Source organism: Lycium ferocissimum, chromosome 1 (genome assembly GCF_029784015.1).
Source record: "Lycium ferocissimum isolate CSIRO_LF1 chromosome 1, AGI_CSIRO_Lferr_CH_V1, whole genome shotgun sequence".
NCBI classification, from domain to species: Eukaryota; Viridiplantae; Streptophyta; class Magnoliopsida; order Solanales; family Solanaceae; genus Lycium; species Lycium ferocissimum.
In genome coordinates, this window is record NC_081342.1 from 14,856,088 (window position 1) to 14,882,127 (window position 26,040).

The window sequence follows — 26,040 nt, forward strand, 5'->3', positions numbered from 1 at the left end:
TATATGAAAATTCAGAATTTACCAAAAAAAAAAAAAAAAAACGTTGTCTCTGAAGAAGTTAACTAATTAAACATTTGAAAATACCCAAATACTATGCAAAATTACTCAAGTAGGCCCCGCGAATATCCATACTGTAATATTGCATTTCTTTTTCACCTTGAGGAAATAAGATTCTTTTTTGGATATCCTTTTCAAAAAATTAAGAGGCTATAGATAACCAAGGGTATTCTAGTCATCACAATTTGAATATACTGAAAGATACCCAAAACCTCTCGTATCACTTACAAAGAATCACCGGGGCAAAACAGTCATTTTATAACATCTTAAGTACCTATATAATTATAGAAGAAGTTTCAACTCTCTCTCTCTCTCTCTCTCTCTCTCTCGATATTAACTCTTTGTTTCTTTCTCTTTCTACCCCACTACCCTCAAAGCTAGAGAGGCCCTTTTTCTAAAAAAAAATATATAAATAAATAAATTGCACGTTTTGCCCTTCAAATAGACTGGTCTTTAATTTTTCCCTTTCAATTAGTTGGTCTTTAATTTTTCTCCTTTACCAATCGAACTTATATCTACCAGGCATAAGTGTTTTAATTATGCGAGACATAACTTATGAATATTATGATCCAAAAATATAGACTTATATCTCACAAAAAAATTAATACTCCATATGTCCCAATTTATGTGGTATGCAATCCTTTTTAATTTGTTCCAAAAAGATTGTCGTCTTTCTATACTTAGAAATAATTTAATTTTATGAGTTGATTTACAGCCACACAAATATTTAAGGCTTATTTTGAATCAAAAATTTTAAAAATCTTTCTTTCTTCCTTAAACTTCGTGTCAAGTCAAATTGTGCGACAATTGAGACAAAGGACATTATGATGGCAAAAATTAAAAACCAGCACAAAATTGGGTCATAAGTGGCAATGACCCTCTTTTTTCTCTTACCAGCAATATTATTATCACTACCCTCCTCTTGAAAACAAAAACATAATGAGAGTAGAAATAAAAACAAAAGGTGGTAGATGCATGAGTAACAACAACTACAATTACAATTACAAACACAATCTCCATCTCTTTCTCTCTCTTTTTCTACCACATCCTCTTCTTCCCTTCACCACCTTCCCCTTTTTCAACCAATCCTTCTTTTCACTCCAAATTCTTGATTTTTTAAGGTAGTATTATTTGCCTTTCCATACTTGTTAACACTGCTTTTGTGTTTTGTTTCTTTTTTGGTTACTTTTGACTTATGGTTTAACATGTGGAAAGTGGGATAATTTGTGTGTACTGAGATTTTTTTGGCCTTGGTCATTATGCTTTGGATGATGACAAATGGTAGTACTACTTTTTTTTCTTCATGTGGGTGGTAGTACTAACTGAGGTTTTTTTTTCATGGTTTGTTTCCTTTATTATGATTGTTTTGATGTTTGTAGTCTTGGGTTGCTTGTTCTTGTTTTCTCCACAAAAAGGTGGTAGGTTGGTGAGAGTTGACTTGGTCTACAAGGAGACATATAACCTTATCTTCTAACAGGAATTACTTAGATTCCTTCAAATCTATTTCTGGTTAGCATCATGAGTTTTTCTGCTTTACTTTGTGGAAATATTATCTTCAATGTCTGCTAGACTAATCTGTAATCACTTTTGTTCTAGGCTTGTGAAGCTGCGAACTTGGGGGGTTCAGGTTTTTTTTTTCTTTTTTTTCTTTTTGTCTGTTGTCACCTTGGTCCTGTCACTTGAACCATTTAAGATTCATTAATTTATACATTTTATGGAATGGGAAATTCTCCAGGGTGACAATATTGGCCACTAGCTCTCTAAATGTTAGCTTTCTTTCTATGCTTTTGAATTATATCATGCAAATTCAGAAGTCAGCGGTTCCATTCTTTTTACTTTTTTCATTGAGATTGGCAGACCTTATCTTGGATTTTATACTCTCATATTTCCAGATAACGTTCTTTAATTCATTTTCATCTGTCAATTACAAGGTGGTTGCTCTTGTAGAAAGTGTCTACTAGCTAGTAAAGGCTAAAACTTCCACTACTTGTTTTGTGGGCTTATTTTTAGCTACTAGGTAATCAGATTAAGAGGTGTGGAATGACAAAATATATTTGTATACCCAATCATTATAAGCTCAGTGTTTTAGCAATGTCTGCCCAGCCACAGGTTGCTGACTTTGTTCTGGAAGTGATCAATATGTAATGTTGATAATGTATTGAGAATTACTGTTCAGAATTCACCTACACGGTGTTTGATGAGTGATATCAGTAAATCCATCTTGTTTAAGATGCTTCATACATGATCTCAATTCCTGGCCATCTAAGGGCCACATAAGGCATTTATTCTACTATTCCTAAGAAGTTAGCATCATTCGTGTATGTACAAATGGAAATGTGTCTCAACCTTTCCTTTCCTCTTCTAATTCCTGCTGTTGGACTTCCACTTTCTCGTTGAATTAAACTCTTTTGCAGCAGAATTTGACGAGCTATGGTGAGCATCCGAAGGCGCAAGCTGTTAGGACTTTGCTCTGGTATGGAAAGTTAGTGCATCTTGGTTGTTGGTTGATTATAATCATTGAAGTCGGATAGACCCCGTAGTTTCTATAGTTTTTAACACATAGTTGTCAGGTTTTCTATCTATTGTAAACTAGAACCCCCTGCTATCACTTTTATCTGTTATATTTTTCACTCTCGGGTGAATTTACTTTACAAGTTCAGCAATACTTTTGGATCACTTTCTTGATACCTAAATGATTATGAAGGACGAAACGCCTTCTTGGTTCCACTGCCAAAGTTTTCTGACAATGGACACTTTGCGGATCGTTTCTTCAACAACAAACCCACTAGTGTCCATCCAATGCCGGCAACTGATATTGATGAGTCAAAAGAGGTATAAATAGTTTATTGATGTTTGGTATTTCTACTCTGCATTATTGTCAAACCCTTTTTATTAATTCTACCTGCATCCCTTCAGTTACTAATTTTAATGTATCAGAAGTAGAAGTGTAGCACTAGCTATATATTTCACTATTGTTCCAATATGTTGCATAAGCATGAATGTCTAGATTTGCCTGATTTTGTTTTCAAAAGATTACTGGTTTCAATAGCAGTAAGTTAATCTTCTTGAATTAAACCTATTTGAGAGTTTGTATAATATATCTCCTACTATACCTAAGTAGTTATTCCATACCCTCATGCTTAGTCGAACTAGTTTGCATAATATGGAAGCTCAGAAGTTCTATGCTATTTATGCGTTGAGTCTTATCTCCAGAACTATGTAAAACATTTTCCAGAATACTGATCAAATTAGTGGAAGTGGCTTCCCCAGCAGAGGTAGTTATTTGGTTTCTTGGAAAGGAAATTCTAAGTAAAAACTTTACCGCATTTGTCAACCAGTAGATGTCTGCGTACTTCAGTTTGTGCATATTTTTGGCAGGACTAATTCAAGGAAAATTTACACATCTGGCCAAAAATATTTACATAGCCAATATATATATATATATATATATATATATATATATATATATATTATACATATGTCGGCTATTTTTTTGGACAGGCAGCTATTTAAGCTAATTTCCCTTAATCAATCCAATAAAACTGTAAAAGATATGACAAGTGTTTTCATGCTGCTATTTGCTGTATTCTGTGTGTGATTCAGCTTGTTCCTCAGATCGTTCCATGCAGAAAAAGGAAAGGATCCTCTAGGTTCTCTGCAGAAAGTGCTTAACATTGAAAAAAGTTATTTGTGTCTGATCGATGCTAATTCACATTCACTTGCTTCTCTGTGTAAATTACTACTGGCAATGACGCACAAAAGGAAAAAGAAAATCTGTCCACTGGAGGAGGTTTTTCAATAATGTCTCCAAGCAATGAGATTTTAGTGGATAACCAACCATGTTTGTTGCTCCTTTTACAGTTTTTACGGTTTTACCTGCATTGTTTGCTAGAACTGATAGCGTTCTGAGTATTAAAAATAAAGTTAAATGGAATGATGAAGTCAAAATCTTTAAATATCTAAGGTTCTGTCCAGATTTAATTGAATTTTGGGTAATAGTTTCCTCTCCAGATATTTGCTTCAGCTTCACTTACAGCAAGGAAAGAATAATTGATTACTAACAAGTTATGACACAATTATCACTATTGTGGTATTGACTATTAAGTGTGACTTCACGCAAAAATTGACAATCTAATTCAGACATTTCTATTACGCCTGTCTTATGGTTGGTGAGCAGATTAACCTGAATGTTTCTTCCCAGTCAACAGGATGTTAAGTCCCAAAGGATCATGTGGAATCCTCTGCCTGATCCATTCAATTTGATGTTTTCCTTATAAACAATAGGTTCTGCTAAGAGTTCTTCATATATTAATCTATTGTTTCAATGCTCTCCAGAAAAATGCTATAAAGGTTGCTCCTGGATCATCGAATAGTCATGCTTCTGGCTCCTTGATGGAGCAGACCGCTCAACAATTTCCAGGTAATTTCTTATATACTAATGATGGTTTGATTTACCTTGTTGCCTGTTCTTCTATTTCATTAATTTATGGTAGATCATGCTCATCTTTATGGTACATACAACAAAGTTCAAATATGTCTGTTTTGGTATTTTCTACATGACTGTGCATAATTGTTTAGCCCAGCATTAGGAGGGGCTTGTGGGGAGGGGGGGAGGGGGGGCGCACAGACTGTTAAAATATTGATGAGGACAGACAGTGGAGTCCTATAAATGTGTATGAAGAACTTTCTGCAAGTATTTTGAATGAAACATGATAATTTACCAGCGCCATGAAGCAACTGTCTATTGCAGACAAGAGCTCAAGAAAGGCTCAACAACATGAAGCACATAGATGGACAATGTTGAAACATGATAATTTACCAGTGCCATGAAGGAACTGTCTATTGCAGACAAGAGCTCAAGAAAGGCTCAACAACATGAAGCACATATATGGACAATGTCTTTTACTGCTTATGTGTGATTCCTTTGACTTTCTATGCTTGTAAAATTCCAAAAAGGCATCACCTTGAACAATTAATTAGTTTCCTCTGTTCCTCGATAGTCATGATATATAACTACTTCCATCTAAGCTTTTGAAAAGCCATATGTTGCTACTATCCCTAGTTCACATTGTATAGCAGTTCTTCTGGCCTTAGAATATCGAGATTTCATGTTTGTGGGATGTCACCTGAAATCTTAGTGCAGGAATATTGACATTGAGCGCTCTGTAAGGAATATCTTTTTGTCTTTACAAGTGCTGCTTGCATTCCTTGAAATAACATTTGTGCATTTTCTGTTCCAGAAGTTAAACGCAGAAAACGACACAGGAGAAAGCACTTTGAAAACCAAGAACCATGCCTCATGAGAGGTGTCTACTTTAAAAATATGAAATGGCAAGCTGCAATAAAAGTTGATAAGAAACAAATCCACTTGGGAACAGTTGGTACTCAAGAAGAAGCTGCTAGACTCTATGACAGGTATCATAGCAACAGGATCCTTGTTCAGTTCTATTGCAATAAGATGATTCTTTATGGAAGCTTTACTATGGACAGAAATTTTCTTTTCCCTTTTGAATTTGTAGGGCTGCTTTTATGTGTGGGAGGGAACCGAATTTTGAACTGTCAGAGGAGGAGAAGCAGGAACTAAGACAATTCAAATGGGATGAATTTTTAGCATTTACACGCTCAGCGATTACTAATAAGAGTAAAGTCCGAATACTGTTACAATTTCTTGTTATTGTAGTAGTTCATGGTGGCTTATAGTACTAATCAGATTAAATATCTTTGTAGAAACTCGAAGACGAAGTGGGGCCGGTGCACGGAGGAAATCCGAGCCTTCAACTTCAGCGCTGAACAGTGAGGAGGATGAGGAAGACGAGGAGGGAGGGGAACCAGAAAGCAACGGTTTTTCAGCCTCTGAAGATATAGAGCACAACATTTTGTTCTCTTGATCTCCTCCTCTTCCCTCCATCTTGTGAATGCTGGAAAAAATAGTTCTATTGATTCTGTTAAAGCTAGTCAGTCACGTACTTAAAACTCGATGATTCTATCATTCGTATAGATTTACACAAATATAGGTGCCCCTATTAGGGCGGATGATGATATAATGTATTTCTATTGGCAATGTAATTGAGTTTGATCTCAAGTATGTTATTGTGCATGGCTCAAGAAGTATTGTCATGCTTGACGAAAAGTGAACTTTGACATATGGAAATGACTTTGATCAGCATCCTTTACCTATGAATAAATGGAATATGAGAGGGAAATAAAGGAATTTCGGTCATGTAATTATATATGACAAGAGAATTTAGTAGGTTGAGAGTTGGTATAAAATAATCAAACTATAATGAGGCTTTGGTGATCGATATACTTGATTATGACATCATTGAGTTTTCCAAATATGTTAAAAAAGGATGAGATATAATCATAATTCATACACAATGACAACTACAATTTAAACTCAAATATGTTACTCTATTTAAATTCATCTGAGACCAGACTAACATTATACAAAAACACAAATAGTACAGGTCCTTTTATATTGTGTGCAAAGAGAGGATAGAGTTAAAAGATGTGTGGAGGGAAGGGAGTTACAATTTTCCTTGGATGGCAATGTAACATCATATACATGGGCCAGTTTCTGTTGGAAAACAACTTTAGACAAGCAAGAATTTACCACGTTTGATTCTCATGACTTTGCCAAAATCTTGGATTGACCGCCTCATGACATGAGCTGTCTTTGTGGCTCGATAATTGAGCTATGAGAGTACTTTTCACTCCCAAACTTTAATTTTCAAAGTCCTTCTGATATTGAAATTCATTTCCAGCCACTTAAGTCCTTGTGTCCCAAAGATAGGGATGTGTGATATTTATAGGAATCTGAATAGAAAAACTGGTATTTCTATATAGGAAAGAAGGAAAATATAAAAAAGAGGGCTTTGTTGATATTTGAACCTTGCACCTAAGTGTATAATGTGAAAATTAATCATCTGCAATGACAATATTTCATTGTCTAATTTAGGCTAATAACGTATGCAAAGTACTTCATATTGTTATAAATATTTTCATCACAAAAGTAGAGAGATATTGTTATAACTGACCAGCCAAAGGATCACAAGACGTTGTTTTATTTGCACATCCGTGAAACGGAAATAGGAAGGCAGGTAGATTTTATTGGACAAAGGTTGATGTAAGGGAAAGAAATTATTGTCCAAGAATTGACAAAAAAAAAAAAAAAATGGAAGCAACCTTGTTTGTCCTTATACTTTTATCCAAATACTTAGTAGGTAGGAGGGCAGATAAAGTCGAACTTCATGAGCCTGTTTAATTCGGACTTATATATCAGAGACTTTTATTTTTTATTTAAACTGGATTATCTAAAGCTCGTGAAAAGTTGTAGAAATGGACGATCAAATTTCTAAACGATCAATAAAGTTGAGCATCATACATTGGCTTTGTAATTGTATAGTGAGCATCATAGACCAAACATACATCTAGTAATTCTAGAATATTCAAAATTATATCTCTAAAGCTCCCCTTAATTTTGAGTTTTCATTTTCATATTCTTCATCACTCTTGATAATTTCTACATTTTTTTCAGCATCTCTTTATGTCGCCTTCCAACTGTACCTTCAAAGATAATCCTTACAAAGAACTATGTTGGTGATTTGAGCATATATAACTTTCCACACTCAGCAATTGCTAATAATTTCAACTTTTCCGACAATTCCTTTAAAATTGGCTCAAACTGAACAATCACATGCTACGTGCAATTCACTTCCATTTTCTTCCAAGTTTTGGCTAACACAAATCACGGAAGACTACTCTCGTCTTCTTTCTTATCCTGGGAAGTCTTTCAAGACACACTTTCCTGACGGATTGCTCTTCTTCACAAACCCGGAGAGATTCGCTCTTTCCTTTGCAAATAGACGGCCTTTCAACAAGTCCTCAAATCAGGACACAAACCTTCAATGAAGATTGCCAAAGTCTTCACCCTCACACTATCCAAAGTTGTTTGTTGGAAATATAAAGTGGACCCTTGATAATATCATAGGACACAAAGAGGATGGAAGAGTGAGACAGACATTAAGCTCAATCATATCTTTAGAAAGACTCCTTTATTACATTACAAGATCATAAAAGAGGTTTGTATAGGTGTCAATATCAAATAATTCTAAACTCATACTGCTAAATACTTTCACACTCTTACTATGGACTTGACCCCTTGAAAACACAATAATACACTTAAATAAAGACAAAAGACAATGAACATGGACAACATAAAATTCTAGCGCCTAGCTATCCTATAAATGACGGCCAAACATGCATCCAGCAATTATATAATATTCAAAATTAAATTTCTAAGATGCTTGTGCAAAGAGATCATTGATACTTCCGTTCATTTTTACTTATTCAGTATTTTAAAAATAGATTTTCATTTTTACTTGTCACTTTTAGAAAGAGAAAGATAATATCTTTTTTCCTATTTTACCATAGTATTAAATACTCACTTCAAATCATTTTTCATATCCAATAAAAATATGCACCAATTAATATGGGTACATTGGTAAATTATGCGCTTCATTTATTATTTCTTAAGGGATATGCAAAGTCAAAAGTGGACAAGTAAAAGTGAACGTAGGGAGTACTAGATTATGTTGGAATAATTTTAGGAGTGATTCAAATTTTTAAAACACCTTTTGGCAAGACACAATTTATTATAAAGGTGTTACCCATTCTTTAAGAATACACCTTTTTATTTGTGAAAAGGTGTCATTCAATCTTAAAAGGTACATCTATTCATGAAGAGGTGTGTTTCACTTTCCATAAATACAATCTCATTGCAGAAAATTGTCATTGAAGATCTAGATCTTTAGGTTCTTTATAACTTCATTTTCTCCGAGAGTCTGTTTTTCTTCTTATTCTGAATTCCTACAAAAGCAGCCGAGACACTTAAAGGGTTCTCCCGAAACTTCTATTTGAGTGCACATTAGAAAATTCCTGAGTGGTTCATTGTATTTTGTGAGTAGAACGTTACTTTGTTATTTGCACCAGGGTAGAGACAGAAATCTACTCTGAAGGCAACACCATCCATAGCATGCCTTGAATCGGGTTTTTCAATTTCAACTCTGTCTTATCTTTATTGTTATTACTATATTTTATTTGTCTCTTATTTGTTCTTCTTAATGTGATCATCTCTAATATTTTTTTCAACAGATTATTAGAGTTAGAAGCTTCTATAATCACTCAACTATGGGTAATTGGCCACCATAGTCACTCAACTTTGTTGTCTTCCAAAAGTCACTCAACTTTGGATAAGTGGCTTCTATAGTCACTCAACTTTATTTTGTCTTCCAAAAGTCACTCAACTATGGGTAAGTGGCCTCTATAATCACTCAACTTTGGGTAAATGGCCTCTATAGTTACTCGACTTTGGATAATTGGCCATAATCATTTTAGCTGAAAATATAATTTCCAGTACATATTTAATGACGTGGCAGTTATAATTTATTTTAAAAAATATCTAAAAAAAATAAAATCAATAATTAAATTTATTTATTTAGGATTCAATTCATCATAATTAGTGCATATAATACTAAAATTTAGGATATTATTCATCATTAATACATAAAATTATGAACTTAGACAATATATCTCAAGTACTATTGCAAGGCATAAATAATAATAAAAAGTTATTATAAGACTATAAAATTCTATCAAATTAAGATTTTAGTATCCTAATTTGGGTCTTCCGTTTGCTGAAAGTAACAAGGCTAATGTGTTAAAATTTGAGATTTTTTTGAGCAAAATGGCTACTGGAGAATTCCCGAGTGAAGATTCTGCTAGTAATAGTGAAGATAGAATTGAGGCTAAAGGAGGGGATAATGTCGTCGAGATAGAATTTTCTATTCTTAGAATAATTTTTTTTATTATTTATGTCTTGCAATATTACTTGATATATATTATCTATGTTCGTTAGTTTTATGTATTAATGATGAATAATATCCTAAACTTTAGTATTATATGCATTAATTATGATGAATTGAATCCTAAATAAATAAACTTGATTATTGATTTTAATTTTATAAGATATTTTATTTAAAATAAATTATAACTGTCACGTCATTAAATATGTACCAGAAATTATATTTTTTTCGGCTAAAATGACTATGGAGGCCAATTACCCAATGTTGAGTGACTATAGAGGCCACTTACCCAAAGTTGAGTGAATATAGAGGTCACTTACCCATAGTTGAGTGACTTTTGGAAGACAAAACAAAGTTGATTGTGATGGCCAATTACTCAAAATTGAGTGATCATATAAGCTTCTAACTCCGTATTATTGGGACGTATAATCTTGGAAGGCTATACGGGGGTCATATTTGGTATATTTTGTTTCTCAAATATTGCTCAACTGAACCTTTGTGCATTTAGCTTACTCTCCTACTTTTTGACAGTTGGCTTCCCTTTCAATGTGAAAGTGAATTCCCTGCTATCAATATCTGATTGTCGTGCCACTAATTGAAAATTGAAATGTTTTGCGTTTGGAAACAATTTGAAGTTCAGAAATTGAATAAAAGCATTTTACCTATGCATTCTGATTTCGTAATGTATGATATCCTACGCAACAAAAAACAACAACATACCCAGTATATTCCGACAAGTGGAATCTGAGGAGGGTAGAGTGCACAGATCTTACCCCTACCTCATAGATTACGAGATAGAGGTTGTTTCCGAAAAACCCTCGGCTCAAGTAATGCAAAACAAAGCAGGTTGAAAAAGAAAGAACAGGAGTAAATAAAACATAACAAATAAGGTGTATAGTAAATAAAGCATAACAAATAAGGCGTAATAAGCATTAAAAATATGCCTTATTTGTTATGCCTACGCCTGTCACAAAGCCATGTTATCCATCATGGTTGATGTTTATGAACCAGATAATTGGCTACCTGATCTGTTGGATGATATGTCAGCGTGGTGCTGTTCGTTACTCCTCCACTTTTGCAGTTGCTGGGACAACAGTTGATTTTGCTACAATAAAAATAAAACCAGTCTTGAGAGTTGAGAAGCATCCATGACTCTATGGTCAATAAGAGAGATTGCACCTGATCATCATCCATTAATCGTCTGGACTTCTTTATGTCCATTACGCCTGACATTACGGACCAAAGTTACTTGATTTAGTTCATACTAACGATATTGTACTGGTAATGGTAATACCATTAATTTGTTCAGCTGCTTCTGATATGATGTGTGTTTTAAATTGATCTTCGGAAGAGATCAAGAACGATTGAACAAATATGAAAATCATTTCATTATCTAATGCAGTTATAATTATTAATGTCATGAGTTCGAATTCTGCTAGACCAAGAACTGGTATTTACGTGAAGGGTGGGAGGGCAGGCTCATTATCCGAGTTCTGAACCATGCGCCAATTGGCCCGGGGGATTTTCGGTTATTAACTCGAGAGAGAACCACGAAATTTGCTGCGGTAGTAAATTGACACCAATAAAACTGCAATAAGTTCAGCTGTTCAGGTGCATGTCATTAACAAATTTGAGCTCCGGTGTCGAAATTTCCGGGTGATGTTTCACACCCTACTAAAATCTTAATTTACAACTAAGTGGCTAAAATTGTTATAAAGCTCTCACGAAAGCAGTGTGACAAGAGAAACAAACTCCAAAGTCACCCGTCCCTTGGACCGCGTATTGATGACAAAATGCTCCGGGTATTTTCTTAAAAGCATCAGCAATCCATACCATGGCTTTGATTTAGCTTCAGGGCTAGGATAGTCCTCAGAAGTCAAGTATCTCCTCACACGACTATGGTGCCAGGTATTGCCGTAATGTTCCACCAACTGCAGATGCATAAGCTAGTCATCAGCCAAAAATCCAACTCTTGACAACGTATAAAGATTTCTAAGCCAACTATCAAAAAGCTGAGCAGGAACAATTTTCCCACAACCATCATGGACATGAAGAAGGAAATGATGATACAGGATGGAAAGACAAATATAATACTATTTTGTATCTGTTTAGAGAAAAGACAAACGCAGTCAAATTGTCAATAAAGTAAAAAAGCAACTTCACATGTACTGAAGAAAGAACTCATCGAGAACTATAAAACAAGAACAAACGCATAGAGCTATAAGTTTGCTACTCTTCCCAGGTCAAAAGCTGCAAAAGATAATACTCCTACATTATCCACAGCGCAGGATAAAGCAAAAAGTTTGCCAATGCTCTAACAAGCAAGCAACCATGACAGTTCAACAAATTGAGGGAATTTTTCTTCGGGTATCAGGTCAAGCCTTCATTGTCATTAATTGAAGCCCTCATGGATAAATGGCTTTGGAGACTTAATAATCAAGTTGTTCAACATTTTTGGTGTAATGAGGACCACACCTTTTATTAAACACTAATTTGGAACTTGACAGCTTAATATCTCAGGAGGGAGGCAAAGCAGATTTGTAGAACAGTACCAGCATGTGTGATTTGGATAGGTATGGAAGGACATGAATTCTAGGTGTTTTAAAGGGAAAGCAGAAGCTATTCATAGAATCAAATGCAAATGTTTGGACTTACTAGTTATTTTGTATAAACTGGAAATTCGATACAAAGTGATCCTTTAATAGATTTCCTTAACTCTCAACAGGCATAGCCTGGATTGTAAATAATTTTGTATACTCCAGCACCCACTTGGTGCTGGTTACTTCAGGTAGCCTTGATAATTCACTTAACTAAACATATGAGCTTGTATGAGTATTCATGTATTCAGGTATTAATAACTACAAGGGAAAATTGGGCATGTAAAGAGGAGACACACATATGCCTAGTGAGGAGGTGTGAGAGATTGGCAATGCTGGGTTTAAGGAAAGGTAGAGGTAGGCTAAAGAAGTATTAGGGAGATGTGATTAGACAGGAGATGACGCATCTTCAGCTTTCCAAATTCCGCAGAAATGACCTTAGATAGGGAATCATGGAGGTCGCAGGTTAGGGTAGACGGTAAGTAGGCAGTTGAACATTGACTCACTTTCTTGCGGTACCGTATCTACTTCTCCTTTCATACCCGTAGTATTAGTATTATTATCATAGTTCATTGTTCTTCAAATTCTTTCTTGTACTTCAGTTATCATATTCCTTAGCTGCTGTACTGTTCCTTTCTTTCAGAATGCTATGTAATGCATTTCATATTACTTGTCATGGCTTCTTTACTTCCATATTTTCTTTTTTTAAAACTGCTTTGAATTGCTTTCCTTGAGCCGAGGGTCTATTAGAAACAGTCTTTCTACCTCTACAAGGTAGGGGTTAGGTCTACACACTACCCTTCCCAGACCCCACTTGTGGGATTAAATTAGGTATGTTGTTGTTGCTGCTGTATAAAGCATGGTAATTACGCAAGGTTTAATTTCTGAAATATGTCACACATGGATCTGATTATAATGGTCAGATACCTTCAGGAAAAAGCAATCAGGAATTAGCAGACTAATAAATGAAAAGTAATGAAAGAGCAGCTTAAAGCTCAAAAAGATGATAAAACCAACCAGGATAGATCTCCCATTCTCCTTCCCTCCTAGAGAAATATGGCAAACACTGACTGACCAGTACTAACCATACAGCAAAACAGACAGATATGTGCCCCTCCTAGAACCATCATAGGCATTTGCAGCAAATCAGCAAAAGGGCAGCCCGCTGCACTAAGCTCCCGCTATGCGCGAGGTCCGGGGAAGGGCCGGACCACAAGGGTCTATTGTACGCAGCCTTACCTTGCATTTTTGCAAGAGGCTGTTTCCACGCCTTGAACCCGTGACCTACAAGTCACGTGGCAGCAACTTTACCGGTTATGCCAAGGCTCCCCTTCATTTGCAGAAAATCAGCATATAACATAATCCACCAGATGCAACAGAATCGTCTTTCAAGGAGAAGGTACAAAGAAAGGGGACTTCAAAAGTTCCTGGCCTAATGATTGCACCTGATAGGCCTAAACTATAAAATTAATTGCTAACGGCCGTGGGAGAAACATATAACAGCAGAACTTTTCCTTTTGCTTGTAGTTTAGTCTTTAGTTTATAATGTTTTGGTCTTTCTGTGATGAGATTTATAAAGTTGAAGTTACCTCAGCATGAAGCTTCTCCATTGGCATCCATTCTCCAGGACCACAGAGGTCAGAAAGCACATTTGCTATAGATGATACAACGTCCTTTTCTTCTAACTGAATCAGCTGTTGGTTGTCAGCATCTCTTTCGATACGTGATCTTCCATCTATCTTCTTATCTGCAAGAAGTTAGGCCAGATAAATTCAACAAATCAGAGACTGAGTTCTGACAGATTTTCATGGATAGAAGCTTTGCATCAACATTTACTGAACAAATCATAGAAGCCTAAAAATGGGCTCAGAATACATTTTCTTTTTATAAGTCTACCAGAATACACTTTTATAAGATTCGAAGGAAGATAATTCAAGCTATATATGCAAAATGGTTCTTCCCTAGATCACATGAAGTTTTAATGTGTATGTTTTCCTTTTTCTTTATAAGGTAAAGTTTTATTGAAAGGGTACCAAAGACAGTACAGAAGGATACAAAGAGACCAACCAGACCAACTGCTAATCTTTCCTACCTAACAACTCCAGAAAAATCCATGTACTGATCAAGGCTAACTAACATACTGCTATTACGCCAGACATACAGATCGTGCATGCCCTTGTTCTTGAATCTAGATATGTGATTTTTATGGCATAAGGTCCAGAAGATGCAAAGTGAAGTAGTCTTCCATATCTCTGCTTCAATCCTCTAGGAACCCTTTGAAATTGCCAGCTTTCTAACAGCGCCCCCCCCCCCCCCTTTCTTTTACCCGGATAGATGTTCAACTGTTTCTGGTCTTCTTCACATAAGTAGCATTTGTTGCACAAAATAAAAGCCCACCCCACCCCCCAACCCCCTTCTTGTTGCAGTCCATCCAAAACATGCTACATTAACTGGCTGTCCAGATCAAAGAATCCACCTTACCATGAACAAGCTGGACAAAATTCAACTGCTGGAGTATTTGACAAAAAGTTTCTAGCTCCCTGTTATTCAAATTCCTTCCAGAATATATCTGCCAAACTGAGTTTGATAAAATTCAGTAACAGTACCTCTCTTATTGATGGAATACTTACACAAAATAGGAAATTTAGTAATCAAACGTTCTTCCCCCACCCAAACATCTGTCACAGAATTTAGTATTGCATCCATTTCCCACCTCCAATTTAGTATATTTCACGAATCTTTCCCCGAACCTACAAATGCCCTTCGGAACTCCCCCTTCTATATTCATCTGTAGTGTACGAGGACTCCATTCATCCTTCTTGCCATATATAGCATTAATTAGCTTCTTTCTAATGTCAATGCCATCCATGTTATGCCTCCAAAGCCATCTAAATAGTAAGCTCTTATTATGTAATTTCAGGTTCCTAACCCCCAAACCTCCACCTTTTTGTCCCCTAGAACCGCCACCTACTTCCATTTCACAATGTACATTTTCCTCTTGCTAACATTTCCATCCCGTAGAAACAGATTCCTCATAGAACTCATATTTTTCTCCACTGCTGCTAGCACTGAAAACAGAGACATTATCTAAGTTGGCATTCCATCTAATACACAGCTAATGAGGGTGAGTCTACCCGCAAAAGATAAATACTGCCTCTTCCATGGAGTTAGCTTGCTGGCACATCTATCCAAGACCGCTTGCCAGATCCTTTTATCATTCCTATTTGCCCCCAGTGGAAAACTTAAGTAAACCGTGGGAAATTTCTCCACCTTATATCCAAGATATCAGCTAGTTCCTCTATGCAATCATTAGCATTAATACTGAATATGTTACTCTTAGCCTAGTAACTGCTTCAAAACTAAATAAACTCCTCTAAGATAAAGTATTTGCTCTCTCAGCCTCACATGAAAGGAGAGGGTCATCAGCATAAAGAATATGACATATAGCCACATTTTCAGCACATTTCTTCCAAAATTTATACCTTCTATCCATCCGAAGTTTTCTGCCTTTTCTAGCATCATACTTAGTACCTCTATCATCAAGGTGAACAGGTAGGAAATAAGAGATCCCCTTGCCTCAAACCTCTTTCTGATTGAAAAAATAACTATTAGGGCTCCCATTATTAATACAGAAAATCTAACAGTGGATATACTATAGTAAATACAGTCCCTCCATTAATCACCAAAGTTCATCTACTTCAGAATATTTAACAAACATGACAAAAAGACATGGTCATATGCCTTTTCAATATCGAGCTTACAGGAATTCCCCTTTCTCTTCATCTTTATCAAATGTTCAACATTTTCATTGGCCACCATGGTTGCATCTGTTATTTGCCTTCTTTAATAAAGGCATCTTCATTATCTGACACTAGATCATCAATTACCCAGCTTGTCTTTCCGCCAAAAGTTTAGCAATAATCTTGTAGACACGCACCAACTCACCCCCCCCCCTCCCCCCTCCCCGGGAGTGAACTGATTGGCCTGAATTCTGTCACGTCCACTGGTTGGAGTTTAGGCTGTTAATGGAAGTGCCTATCTGATGTAGTGACCCATTGTCTTCCAAACATCTTCCTTTACCACGTTCCGACATTTTTTTTTTTTTTAAACGGGTAACTTTGTATTCCTCAGCATTAAGGGTATGCTGGCCACCTATAAAAAATTTACACTTCCTGAAAGTAATTACAATAAACCTAAAAAGTCCACTAGCTGAACTTTCTCTTCTATATCTTGCTCTTTACACCAAAAACCTAAAGAAGTGATGACCTTCCAAAAATATCTCTTCTATATCTTGCTCTTCTGTATTGTACATTCTTTGACTTCAAAAATCCTTTCATTTCTTTCCTTCCAGATGTTCCACCAAATGCAAGCAGGTACTGTTTTCCACCATATCTTTTGACTCTTGCTCCCTCCCCTTCTGATCCAACAATTTAGAAGGTCTGCAGTGTGCTCTGGCATAGACCAGAAGCACTTCACCTTTGTTGGTGCCACACGTTCCAACATTTTTTGTAACTGTATGTTGAAACAATCTGTGCTTGGAGCCTTAAATCCTTTGAATGACTTTATTACAACTTCCACTTGTCCCATAGAAAAAAGGAGCAAACTCATGATCTGTCAATTTAATGGGAAAGAACAAAAACAAACAGTCTAAAGCCAAATCTATACATCTCTTTATTCCAGAAACTATTACCTAAGGCTTATCAAAAAGAGTTTATTTACCTACATTAAGCATCCAATAATATCCATCTGCACAAACTAAGGCCATAGAACTAATAATCACCATATAATGAAGGAAAAAAGAATAGGGTAAATTCAACAGTAAAAGTACCTCTATCCACAAAACTTGTCCAAGTGAAACATGGATCACAAACAACAGAAAATCTATAACTATACTTACAGTCAACAAAGAAAATACTTACAGTCAACAAAGATGGTCAATAGCTACTTAAACCAACTAAAGATGAGATTTTAACTAGTTAATGCTTCACAAGCAACATAAATCATCTGTATTGCACGCAAACAATTAACGAAAAGATGATTCCCACCAAAATCTCAGTTATAGTTCCACCTACGAAGGTGCAGAAAGAGTAACAACAACAACAATAACATACCCCGTGTAATCCCAAAAGTGGCGTCTGGAGAGGGTAGGATGTACGCAGACCTTACCCCTACTTTTGTGGGCAGGGGGGCGAATGTGTAAAAAATTTGGGGCACGTGAACCCATGGTCTCTCCGTAAAATTAGATATTCTAAAATTGGTATAATATTAACTGCTGGAACCCATGCTACATGAAGGCTAACTGGTACACTTGGTCAAAGGTAGAATTATTTACCTAGAGGACTGGGGATCAATTCCCACTTAGTACATTTTTTTCCTTCTTTTTTTAGTGGTGCAAAATCTTGAATTCGCCTCTGTTTGTGGGGGTAGAGAGGATGTTTCCTACAGACCCTCGGCTCAAAAGAAAGGTATCTGACGCAAGATTGTCGGAAAATAGACAGCAAGATACAAAATAAATGCAGCAACAGATATTAATACACATCGAAGAATAAGTAACCCCACAATAAAAAGAGTTCAATTGAATACAACAATCCCACTAAAAACAAGAACCAATGTCCCAAATCTATCATCTAAGTCTAAAATTAACAATCAAGAACATATTTTTATTATAAATTAACAATCAAGAATGCAATTTTTACTCACCTAGATGCCCCGAAATCGCAACCTTCCCACTCGAACCACCCCCGGAAACATATCCATACCCACCACCCCCCTCAACCCCACCATCCCCCCCTCTCCTCATCCTCTTACTTCCATCCCCACCACCCTCATCACCCTCATCATACTCCTCCCTTCCTCTAAACAAACCCTTTTTCCCTACCCCACTATACCCCACCATAGGCGGCCCACCATGATTTCTAGGCCCAATAGGCCCACCTAAAATACTCCTCACAGGCAGTAAAAAATAAAACTCCTTATCACCGATCTGCAGTAAATCTTGTGAATCAAGTTTAACCGGTGGGTTACCAGGTAAATGAAGTACACCTTCAACAAAACAACCGTTTTTACCTAATACTTCTAAAGCAAAACGACGTCGTTGGAAGTCGTAAAAGATACGTGCGTGGTGACGAGATATGTTCATACCACCGCCTAGAGATGATAAGTCAACGTCTACAGTTGACTTTTTAGAGTTACGACCTAGGATTATGGAATATGTTTGCATGTAATATTCGAAATCTTCGCCTTGTAGTTTTGCGAAACCTGCTTCAACATCGCTTCCAATGCTACTTCCCATTTTGTAATTGATTTGTTTGTATGATTTTAATTCTATTTGTGGGATGTTAGAAGAGAAGAAGCACAAGTGTAAAGGTGATTTGTGAGCATTGCGGAGTTGACAAGGGAAAGATGAAAGTGTGTGGTTTACAACTTGGAGTAAATACTAAATACTGTACTTACTAGTAATTGCGATTGTCTTTATATTTTATACTCTTATGTTAAGGGGAAAATAAATAAGTTATTGTTATAAATACACGTACTATGATGTCCTCCAGAGTTGACTGGATAAGTTGACAATTAAGCAGCTTATAAGTAGCTCAAACAGGTAACTTTCTCAGACTTGTAATCAAACAGGCAGCTTGCAAGTATCTCAAGTAGGAGTGTCAATAGTTTTTAACAAACCGAGTTCACCGATCGGACCGTACTGTACCGAACCAATTTTAGGTTTCTTTTAATAAAACCGACAGTTTATATAAATTTATAACTGTATCGAATAATTAGGTTGATTTTTAATTTTATAAAAATAAACCGAACCGTACCGAATAAGTTTATATGTGTGACATGTATTCTATATATATTAAATTTAAATATAATAAAATATTAAAAATTTCACCTTGGGTTCGGGATGATGAAAACGACTACAAATTGGCAACATAATTAACACCTACAGTTTCAACTCTAAAATCTATTATACTACTTCTATTGAAATTAAATTAGTTTTAGCATGTCAAATAGTTGCTAGCTTGTAAGCTAAGGTATTCTAACGATCTTGAACAGGAAGCTACAAAATAGTACATATCTTTCCTCTTGTATGATTTTAAATTTCTCTTATTGGATATTTAATCTTAGTAGATTCAGTTCTCGAGCTTCATCTTGATTGATTTTTGCTCCCTCGTGCGTTCTAAATTATATTTTTCCTGTTTGCTTAACATTGTTTTAAACTACCGTAAAATTGTGGGATCAATCTTTATTCTTGTCGTCTTTCATATTTTCGTGATTCACCACCTTTTAAATAGTAAAAATAACTAGAGAGTTTTTGTCAAAGTCCTAGGTATGCATGATATCGTGTCTTTAGCTTTTACTAGTGACTATAATATGATGTTCTTTTTTATAAAAAAAGAAAGACAAAAAATTAACCGAACCGTACCGATACCGAAGAGAAACCGAGGTGATGAAACGGTTTCGAGAAGTCTAATTTTGGTTCTATAAAATAAATAATCGAAAAATTGATATGGTATAAATTTTATAAAATAACCGCTCAAACCGTAACATTGACACCCCTAAGCTCAAGCAGGCAGCTTGAAGCCTCGCAGCAACTTACTGAAAAGCCTCACAGCAGCTTCTTTTCCTCTATAAATAAGAAGTTAATTAAGTTCATTTGTACATGAGTTCAAAGTTGAATAATATATTAGTCTCTCTCTATATACTTGTCTCTGGTGTATTTTATACTTGTCTCTGGTGTATTTACTTACTTGCTTAGAAAAAAGGCAAATGTTACTACAATTTCTGGTAATTCAAAATTGATTGAAGGCTCTGGAAGAGCTACTATATTTCTGCCTGAGGGGACGAAACTTGTTATAGAAGATGCATTGTTCTCTTCTAAATCCCCAAGAAACTTATTGAGTTTCAAAGATATCCGCCGAAATTGGCATCATTTTGAGGCGTTAAATGAAATGAAAGTTGAATATCTTGGTATTACCAAGAACGTCTCCGGCTAGAAATGTGTTTTAGAGAAATTACCAACTTTGTCTTCTGGTCTGTATTATGCAGAAATTAGTTCAATTGAAGCACACTTTATCGTAAACCAGAATTTACCGATTCAAGTACTTTTGTGTTTTGGCATGACCGAATGGGTCATCCTGAATCAATAATAATAATGAGGCGAATCATTGAAAATTCAAATGGGCATCCACTTAAGAACCCGAAAATTCTTAAAAGTGGTGAATTTTCATGTGTTGCTTGTTGTCAAGACAGTATATTAATTACGATGACCTGTTGTCATAATGTAATTACTGTGTAATTACAAGCATATTGTTTGGTTGTACAAGTGTAATTACACAGTTAGATTAAATTTTAAATAAAGTTAATTATCAAAATTTAAAAGTTAATAGTTGACAAATATGTGCCTTTATCGTTGATATTAAATTTGATATTTAAGATACATATTATTTCTTGAAAATATATTAATTAATAATCATAGATTTATTACTAATATTGTAAAAATAAGTGATATATATTTTTTAAATTAATAATATTTTAATCAATTAATTATAAAAACTAGGCATAAGTTTTACAAGGATATCATGGACTACATGTTTGATAAGGTAGGATAATATTTATAAATATAATGTCATAACATCATTTAAATATTTGATAAAAAATAATCTGTTAATTCTAACTTAATAATGAACAACATGCAACGTGAAATAACAAGTCAATACTACCAAAGAAAATAAATTAGAACCATAAAAATAAAATAAATTAAAAATTCAAAAAACAAAGTTAAGATAATACTCTTATGTCAAATTCCAACATAATATAAAATACGTTTCAACATAACTAAGTAAATATAATTCAAAAGAAAAGGAAAACATAATAAGTTTATAACCTCATTCAACAACGAAATTCGGCTTTAATGACATCACTCATTAGATTAATGACTTATCATTTCTAACATTATGAGGTGTAATTAATCCCTCAAAAGCGATGTCAAGTTTGTTAATGACTTATCATGTCTAATATTATGAGGTGTAGTTTCAAAAACTAAAACAATAATGTTGTTATGCTAAATGAAAATGAAGCAAATTGAAAAATAAATAACATGAGCAATTATAGGGAATCACAAGAAGTAAAGGTACGGAAATGAGAAGAACGGAAATAAAAGATAAATAATGTCAAAAGAAAATTATATTTTTTTTTTAAAAAAGTAAAAAGAAATTAACATAACATAAATTAAAAGATTTATAAGGAAAAATAATTTTTTTTTTAAAAAAGGAAAGAACTTAAAAAGTAAACTTGTAATTACACGGTGTAATTACCACCAATTCTCGCCCCCTCTTGAGATTTGAAGAGTGTAATTAAACCCCTTCAATTACACCCAATTTCATGCTGACCAAGTTATTACTTGGCCAGACAAACATGCCAAACTGTGTAATTACACCCAATTACACACAAATCCAATTCCTAGGTGACTTTTCAAACAGATTCTAAAAGTAGCTTATAAGCTAAAAGCTAAAAGTAATAAGTGGCTTATTTAGTTATTTTGGTACTTTTTTGGCCTATAAGTACTTAAAAGCATTTTTTATCTTTTCCAAACATCACAAAAAGTAAAAAAGGGCTTAAAAGCCAAAAAGAGACTTAAAATAAGTGTTTTTTTGTCTTTCAAGCCCTTTTCTACTTTCTGTGGAGTTTGAAAAAGATAAAAAGTGCTTTTATGTACTTATTTTTAGTTTAAAAAGTACAAAAATAATCCAAAAGCCAAAAGTTGGGTATTATTAACTTGTGGCTTTTAGTTTTTGACTTTTAAGCTACTTTTAAAAAGTCAATTCAAACAACCTCTTAGACTTGCTAGTAATTGCTTATTTGGTGAGAGTTGCGATTGTCTTTGTATTTTACTACTCCCCCTGTCTTAATTCATGTGAAATAATTTGATTAGATACGAAATTTATGAAAGAAAGGAAGACTTTTGAAATTTATAGTTTAAAACGAGTCATAGATATTTGTGTGGCTGTAAATCATTTCATTAAGGATTTAAAAGAGAAGCTTCAAGTTAAATTATTTCTAAATATAGAAATGTATCATTCTTTTTAAGACAGACTAAAAAGAAAAGTGTATCATATAAATTGAAATAGAAGGAGTATTTTAGGGAAAATAAAAAAGTTATCTTAAACTTGTATCCAAAAGTCAGAAAATAATCAAAATGGTCCTTAGTGTATGGGCTTCCGTTCCACTTGGTCTTTAATGTAAAACATGATAGAAATGGTTCTTAATGTATTTCAAAAAGTGATTAGGTTAGTCCTGAGTCATATAAGTAAAGATAATGGGTCTTTGACATATATATACATCTTAAGGAGAAATATTTACGAAACGTGACGATAGTTTTATATTTACAAAACATAACATTACAAATCCTATACAAAACATGCTTTATATTTAAAAAAAAAATTATTTTTAAATTATTATTTTTTTTAAAAAATCATTTTTTTAAAAAATATTTTTTTATTTTTAAAAAAAAATATTTTTTTTTAATTTATTTTTATTTTTTTTAAAAATTAATATTTTTTTTTTGCTCAAAAACTTATGTATGAAAGTTGTATGAAATGTGTATATCTCGCTCAAGACTTAAAAAGTTTGCTCAAAATTTAGTGTATGAAAAATGTATGAAATGTGTATATTTCGTTCGAAGGCTTAAAAATCCGCTCAAAATTGTGTGTATGAAAACAATATGAAATTTGTATCTTGCTCATGTCTTAAAATTTCGCTCACATTTTCATGTATAAAGTTCATGTTAGATTTACGTAAAATTAATACAACTACAACAACATTGTAACAATTTTCATACAATATTCAAGGCTTAAAGTTTTCGCTCAAAATTTTGTATATGAAAATTATATTAAAAATTTTGCTCACACATACACATTTCATACAACTTTCATACACAGAAATATGAGGTAATTTTTTAAGCCATTGAGCAAAAAAAAAAAAAAATTAATATTTAAAAAAATATATATAAAAATTATTTTTTTTTATAAAAAATATATATATTTTCTGGAAAAAAAAATAAAAAACGAAAAATATATGAAAATCCGTCATGTTTTGTAATATATCGTTATGTTTTGTAAATAAGGAAAACTATCGTTACGTTTCGTAAATATTTCTCCTTAACATGTATATATACGTAGTTTTCCCAAAGATAATTGCTAATTTTGTTGTAAAAATAAATAAAGCCCTCGACGTGTGCATTGCATGTGAGCAGTCATACAACAAAACAAAAGGTACCTTATTGTAGCTTAAATCTGATTCAGGACCCACATCAACGTTCATAACCTTAACTTGAAATATACTGAGAAAACTGACGATGCAGGGGTAAAACTCATAAAAAAATTACAATTTTATGATGAATATATTCAATGGAGTGTGGAAGGAAGTCTAGAATATGATCTTCAATTGGGCTAAGTAGGTTATGTATGAAGGAAGATGTTGAGACCCTCAGTTTATTTTGACAACACAAATGAATTGTCTTTACTTATATGGCTTAGGACCAAATTGATACCAATTCTGAAGGAAGTGAAGTTACATCTATTTTTCATTCAAAAAATTTATGCGCTTCCACGCCCTTTGGAGACCCCGAAAAATGGACAATATGACGACCGTTTACTAAAAAATCCATTATGTGTAATATTGAGTTGAAATGAGTGTAAATTAAGAGATGCTGACGTTGAATATTTATATAAATCTAGGGTGAATGTGGACGAAGAAAATTACGTGTTAATTATAGTCAAATATATCTCTCTGTAACAATATTATTGGGTCTCAAATTTTTTGGCTGATATAGCGAATGATTGTTATACACTTTTAATGACATTGATATTTAAAGTAATATTTGGCTGTTATAGGCAAAAAAGATGCATAAAATCTAATTTTTTTTATTTTTAATTGTCAAATTTTAAACTTAATCACACTTTGTATAACGAAGGAAAATATTTTATTGAAAAAAAATATATTCATATAATAGTGTTTGTCATAAATAGTGTATTAAAGTATCAAAATATTTAGTCAAAATCTATAAATCTATTATTGGTAATCATAGAAATTCTATTTCTATAAATATGATTAATCATTATATTACCAAAAGAAGATAGCTATTATAGAGGGGTAATTTATAAAGAGCGTACTGTTATAAAGATGATTATTGCTATTATAGGTAAAAAATTGTTATAAAGAGGTAAAATATAACAAAAAGAGCGATTCCGAGAATATTTAACATGTTATAGAGGGGTATTGTTATCTGAGTATGCTTTGAGAGGTGTGACCGTACATCTTTACTTTTTCTATTCATTAGTCAATGAACACCTCAGTGCACAAAGTACACAAACTTTTACTTATGTGAGTACTAAAATTTTTATCCAACCAATATTTGTTGAAAAAAGAAGAAGATATTTTCTTCCCTATGTTAAAATTTTAAAACCACCTTAACAATTATCAGTAATGCCCTTCCAAAATTTTCAAGGTGATATAGATAGCACTTTGTTAGGGCCAGTTCTTTTTCGAAATAGATAGATTCTATCAAAAATTCATTAGGGAACTGTGGATACTCAAATCCTTTTTGTTATGAAGCCATTAAAGAGCACAAAGTTTTCAATATTATTCATCAACTACGTGATTTGCGAAGTACCCAAAACATAAAAAAGAAAATTGCCAACTCATATTGGCCCCCTATCTCAAACTGAGTTTGGTTAACTAAGAGTAAGAAGAGTATAAAACAACTAATATGAAAAATAAATAACTGTCCTGCATAGACCAAGCTAGGGTAATACAGCCCTCAGCTAACAAACAAAGGTTTTGAGGTTATATGTACTATTGAAAAGGTTATCATACATTTTAAATTTTAAAATGCATGGTTGCAAAATGCAATCATTAAGAAAAACTCAATTAGTAGGGGTGAAAATCATTTTCATCCCCTAAGTTTAGCTTAAAAATCAAACACATCCCTAGGTTTGAACAATTGTCATTTTCATCCCCATCTCAATTTCCGGTCATTGACCGGTAAGTTAACCGATAGTTGACAGGTCATTAAAGGGCTAAAATGTGATTTACTAATATTTGAATTTAATAAATGCCCTTAATTAATCATATACATTCCTTTCATAATTATCATTTCTAGTTCATGAGCTCACGTTGACCACTCATGTTTAAAAAAAAAAGAGCTCACGTTGACTAATGTTATCCGTAGCCTTTGGCCATGAATAATATTTTTTTTCGGAATATTTTTTTCAAATCGGTTGTTTGGTTATAAAATAATCCATTTTTGTCAAATCCAATTTGAAGAAATGATAATTATGAAAAAAGTTGTATATAATTAATTAAGGGCATTTATTAAATTGAAATATTAATAAATTACATTTTAGCCCTTTTTATGACAGGTCAATTATCGATCAATGGCCGGAAGTTGAGAGGGGAATGAAAATGTTAATTGTTCAAACTTAGGGGATGTGTTTGATTTTTAAGTCAAACCCGGGGGATGAAAATGA

At 33.8% G+C, this 26,040-nt stretch overlaps 2 protein-coding genes across 6 annotated transcripts; one reads left to right on the forward strand and one right to left on the reverse strand.

Moving 5' to 3' along the window:
• The first annotated feature begins 990 nt into the window (after positions 1-990).
• On the forward strand, positions 991-6,139 carry LOC132049515 (ethylene-responsive transcription factor-like protein At4g13040). 5 transcript variants are annotated; one of them, XM_059440385.1, is made up of 7 exons: positions 991-1,178; positions 2,475-2,530; positions 2,762-2,889; positions 4,393-4,477; positions 5,301-5,472; positions 5,577-5,698; positions 5,785-6,139. In XM_059440385.1, the coding sequence occupies exons 2-7, from the start codon at positions 2,488-2,490 to the stop codon at positions 5,943-5,945; spliced, it is 711 nt and encodes a 236-aa protein (XP_059296368.1). In that variant the 5' UTR covers positions 991-1,178; positions 2,475-2,487; the 3' UTR covers positions 5,946-6,139. The 5 variants fall into 5 exon arrangements, with proteins under 5 accessions (XP_059296368.1, XP_059296348.1, XP_059296340.1 ...); XM_059440365.1 differs by having other exon boundaries at positions 995-1,178; positions 2,472-2,530; positions 5,298-5,472; XM_059440357.1 differs by having other exon boundaries at positions 995-1,178; positions 5,298-5,472.
• Positions 6,140-11,505: 5,366 nt separating this feature from the next.
• LOC132049541 (FHA domain-containing protein FHA2-like) lies at positions 11,506-18,987 on the reverse strand. The gene is made up of 3 exons (XM_059440397.1): positions 18,218-18,987; positions 14,107-14,264; positions 11,506-11,851 (listed from the first exon to the last, which is right to left on the reverse strand). Exons 1-3 carry the CDS (start codon positions 18,807-18,809, stop codon positions 11,642-11,644), a joined length of 960 nt encoding a protein of 319 aa, XP_059296380.1. The 5' UTR covers positions 18,810-18,987; the 3' UTR covers positions 11,506-11,641.
• Between the last annotated feature and the right edge of the window lie 7,053 nt (positions 18,988-26,040).

Excerpts from the sequence above, each read along its gene's own strand:
- LOC132049541 (XM_059440397.1), bottom strand. The coding sequence starts at position 18,809 with ATGGGAAGTAGCATTGGAAGCGATGTTGAAGCAGGTTTCGCAAAACTA. Across the intron at positions 14,265-18,217 it reads TGCGATTTCGGGGCATCTAG|ATAAGAAGATAGATGGAAGA; the intron begins GTGAGTAAAAAT and ends AACTTCTTGCAG. Across the intron at positions 11,852-14,106 it reads TGGAGAAGCTTCATGCTGAG|TTGGTGGAACATTACGGCAA; the intron begins GTAACTTCAACT and ends ATGCATCTGCAG.
- LOC132049515 (XM_059440365.1), top strand. The coding sequence starts at position 2,488 with ATGGTGAGCATCCGAAGGCGCAAGCTGTTAGGACTTTGCTCTG. Across the intron at positions 4,478-5,297 it reads GACCGCTCAACAATTTCCAG|AAGTTAAACGCAGAAAACGA; the intron begins GTAATTTCTTAT and ends TTTCTGTTCCAG. Across the intron at positions 5,473-5,576 it reads GCTGCTAGACTCTATGACAG|GGCTGCTTTTATGTGTGGGA; the intron begins GTATCATAGCAA and ends TTGAATTTGTAG.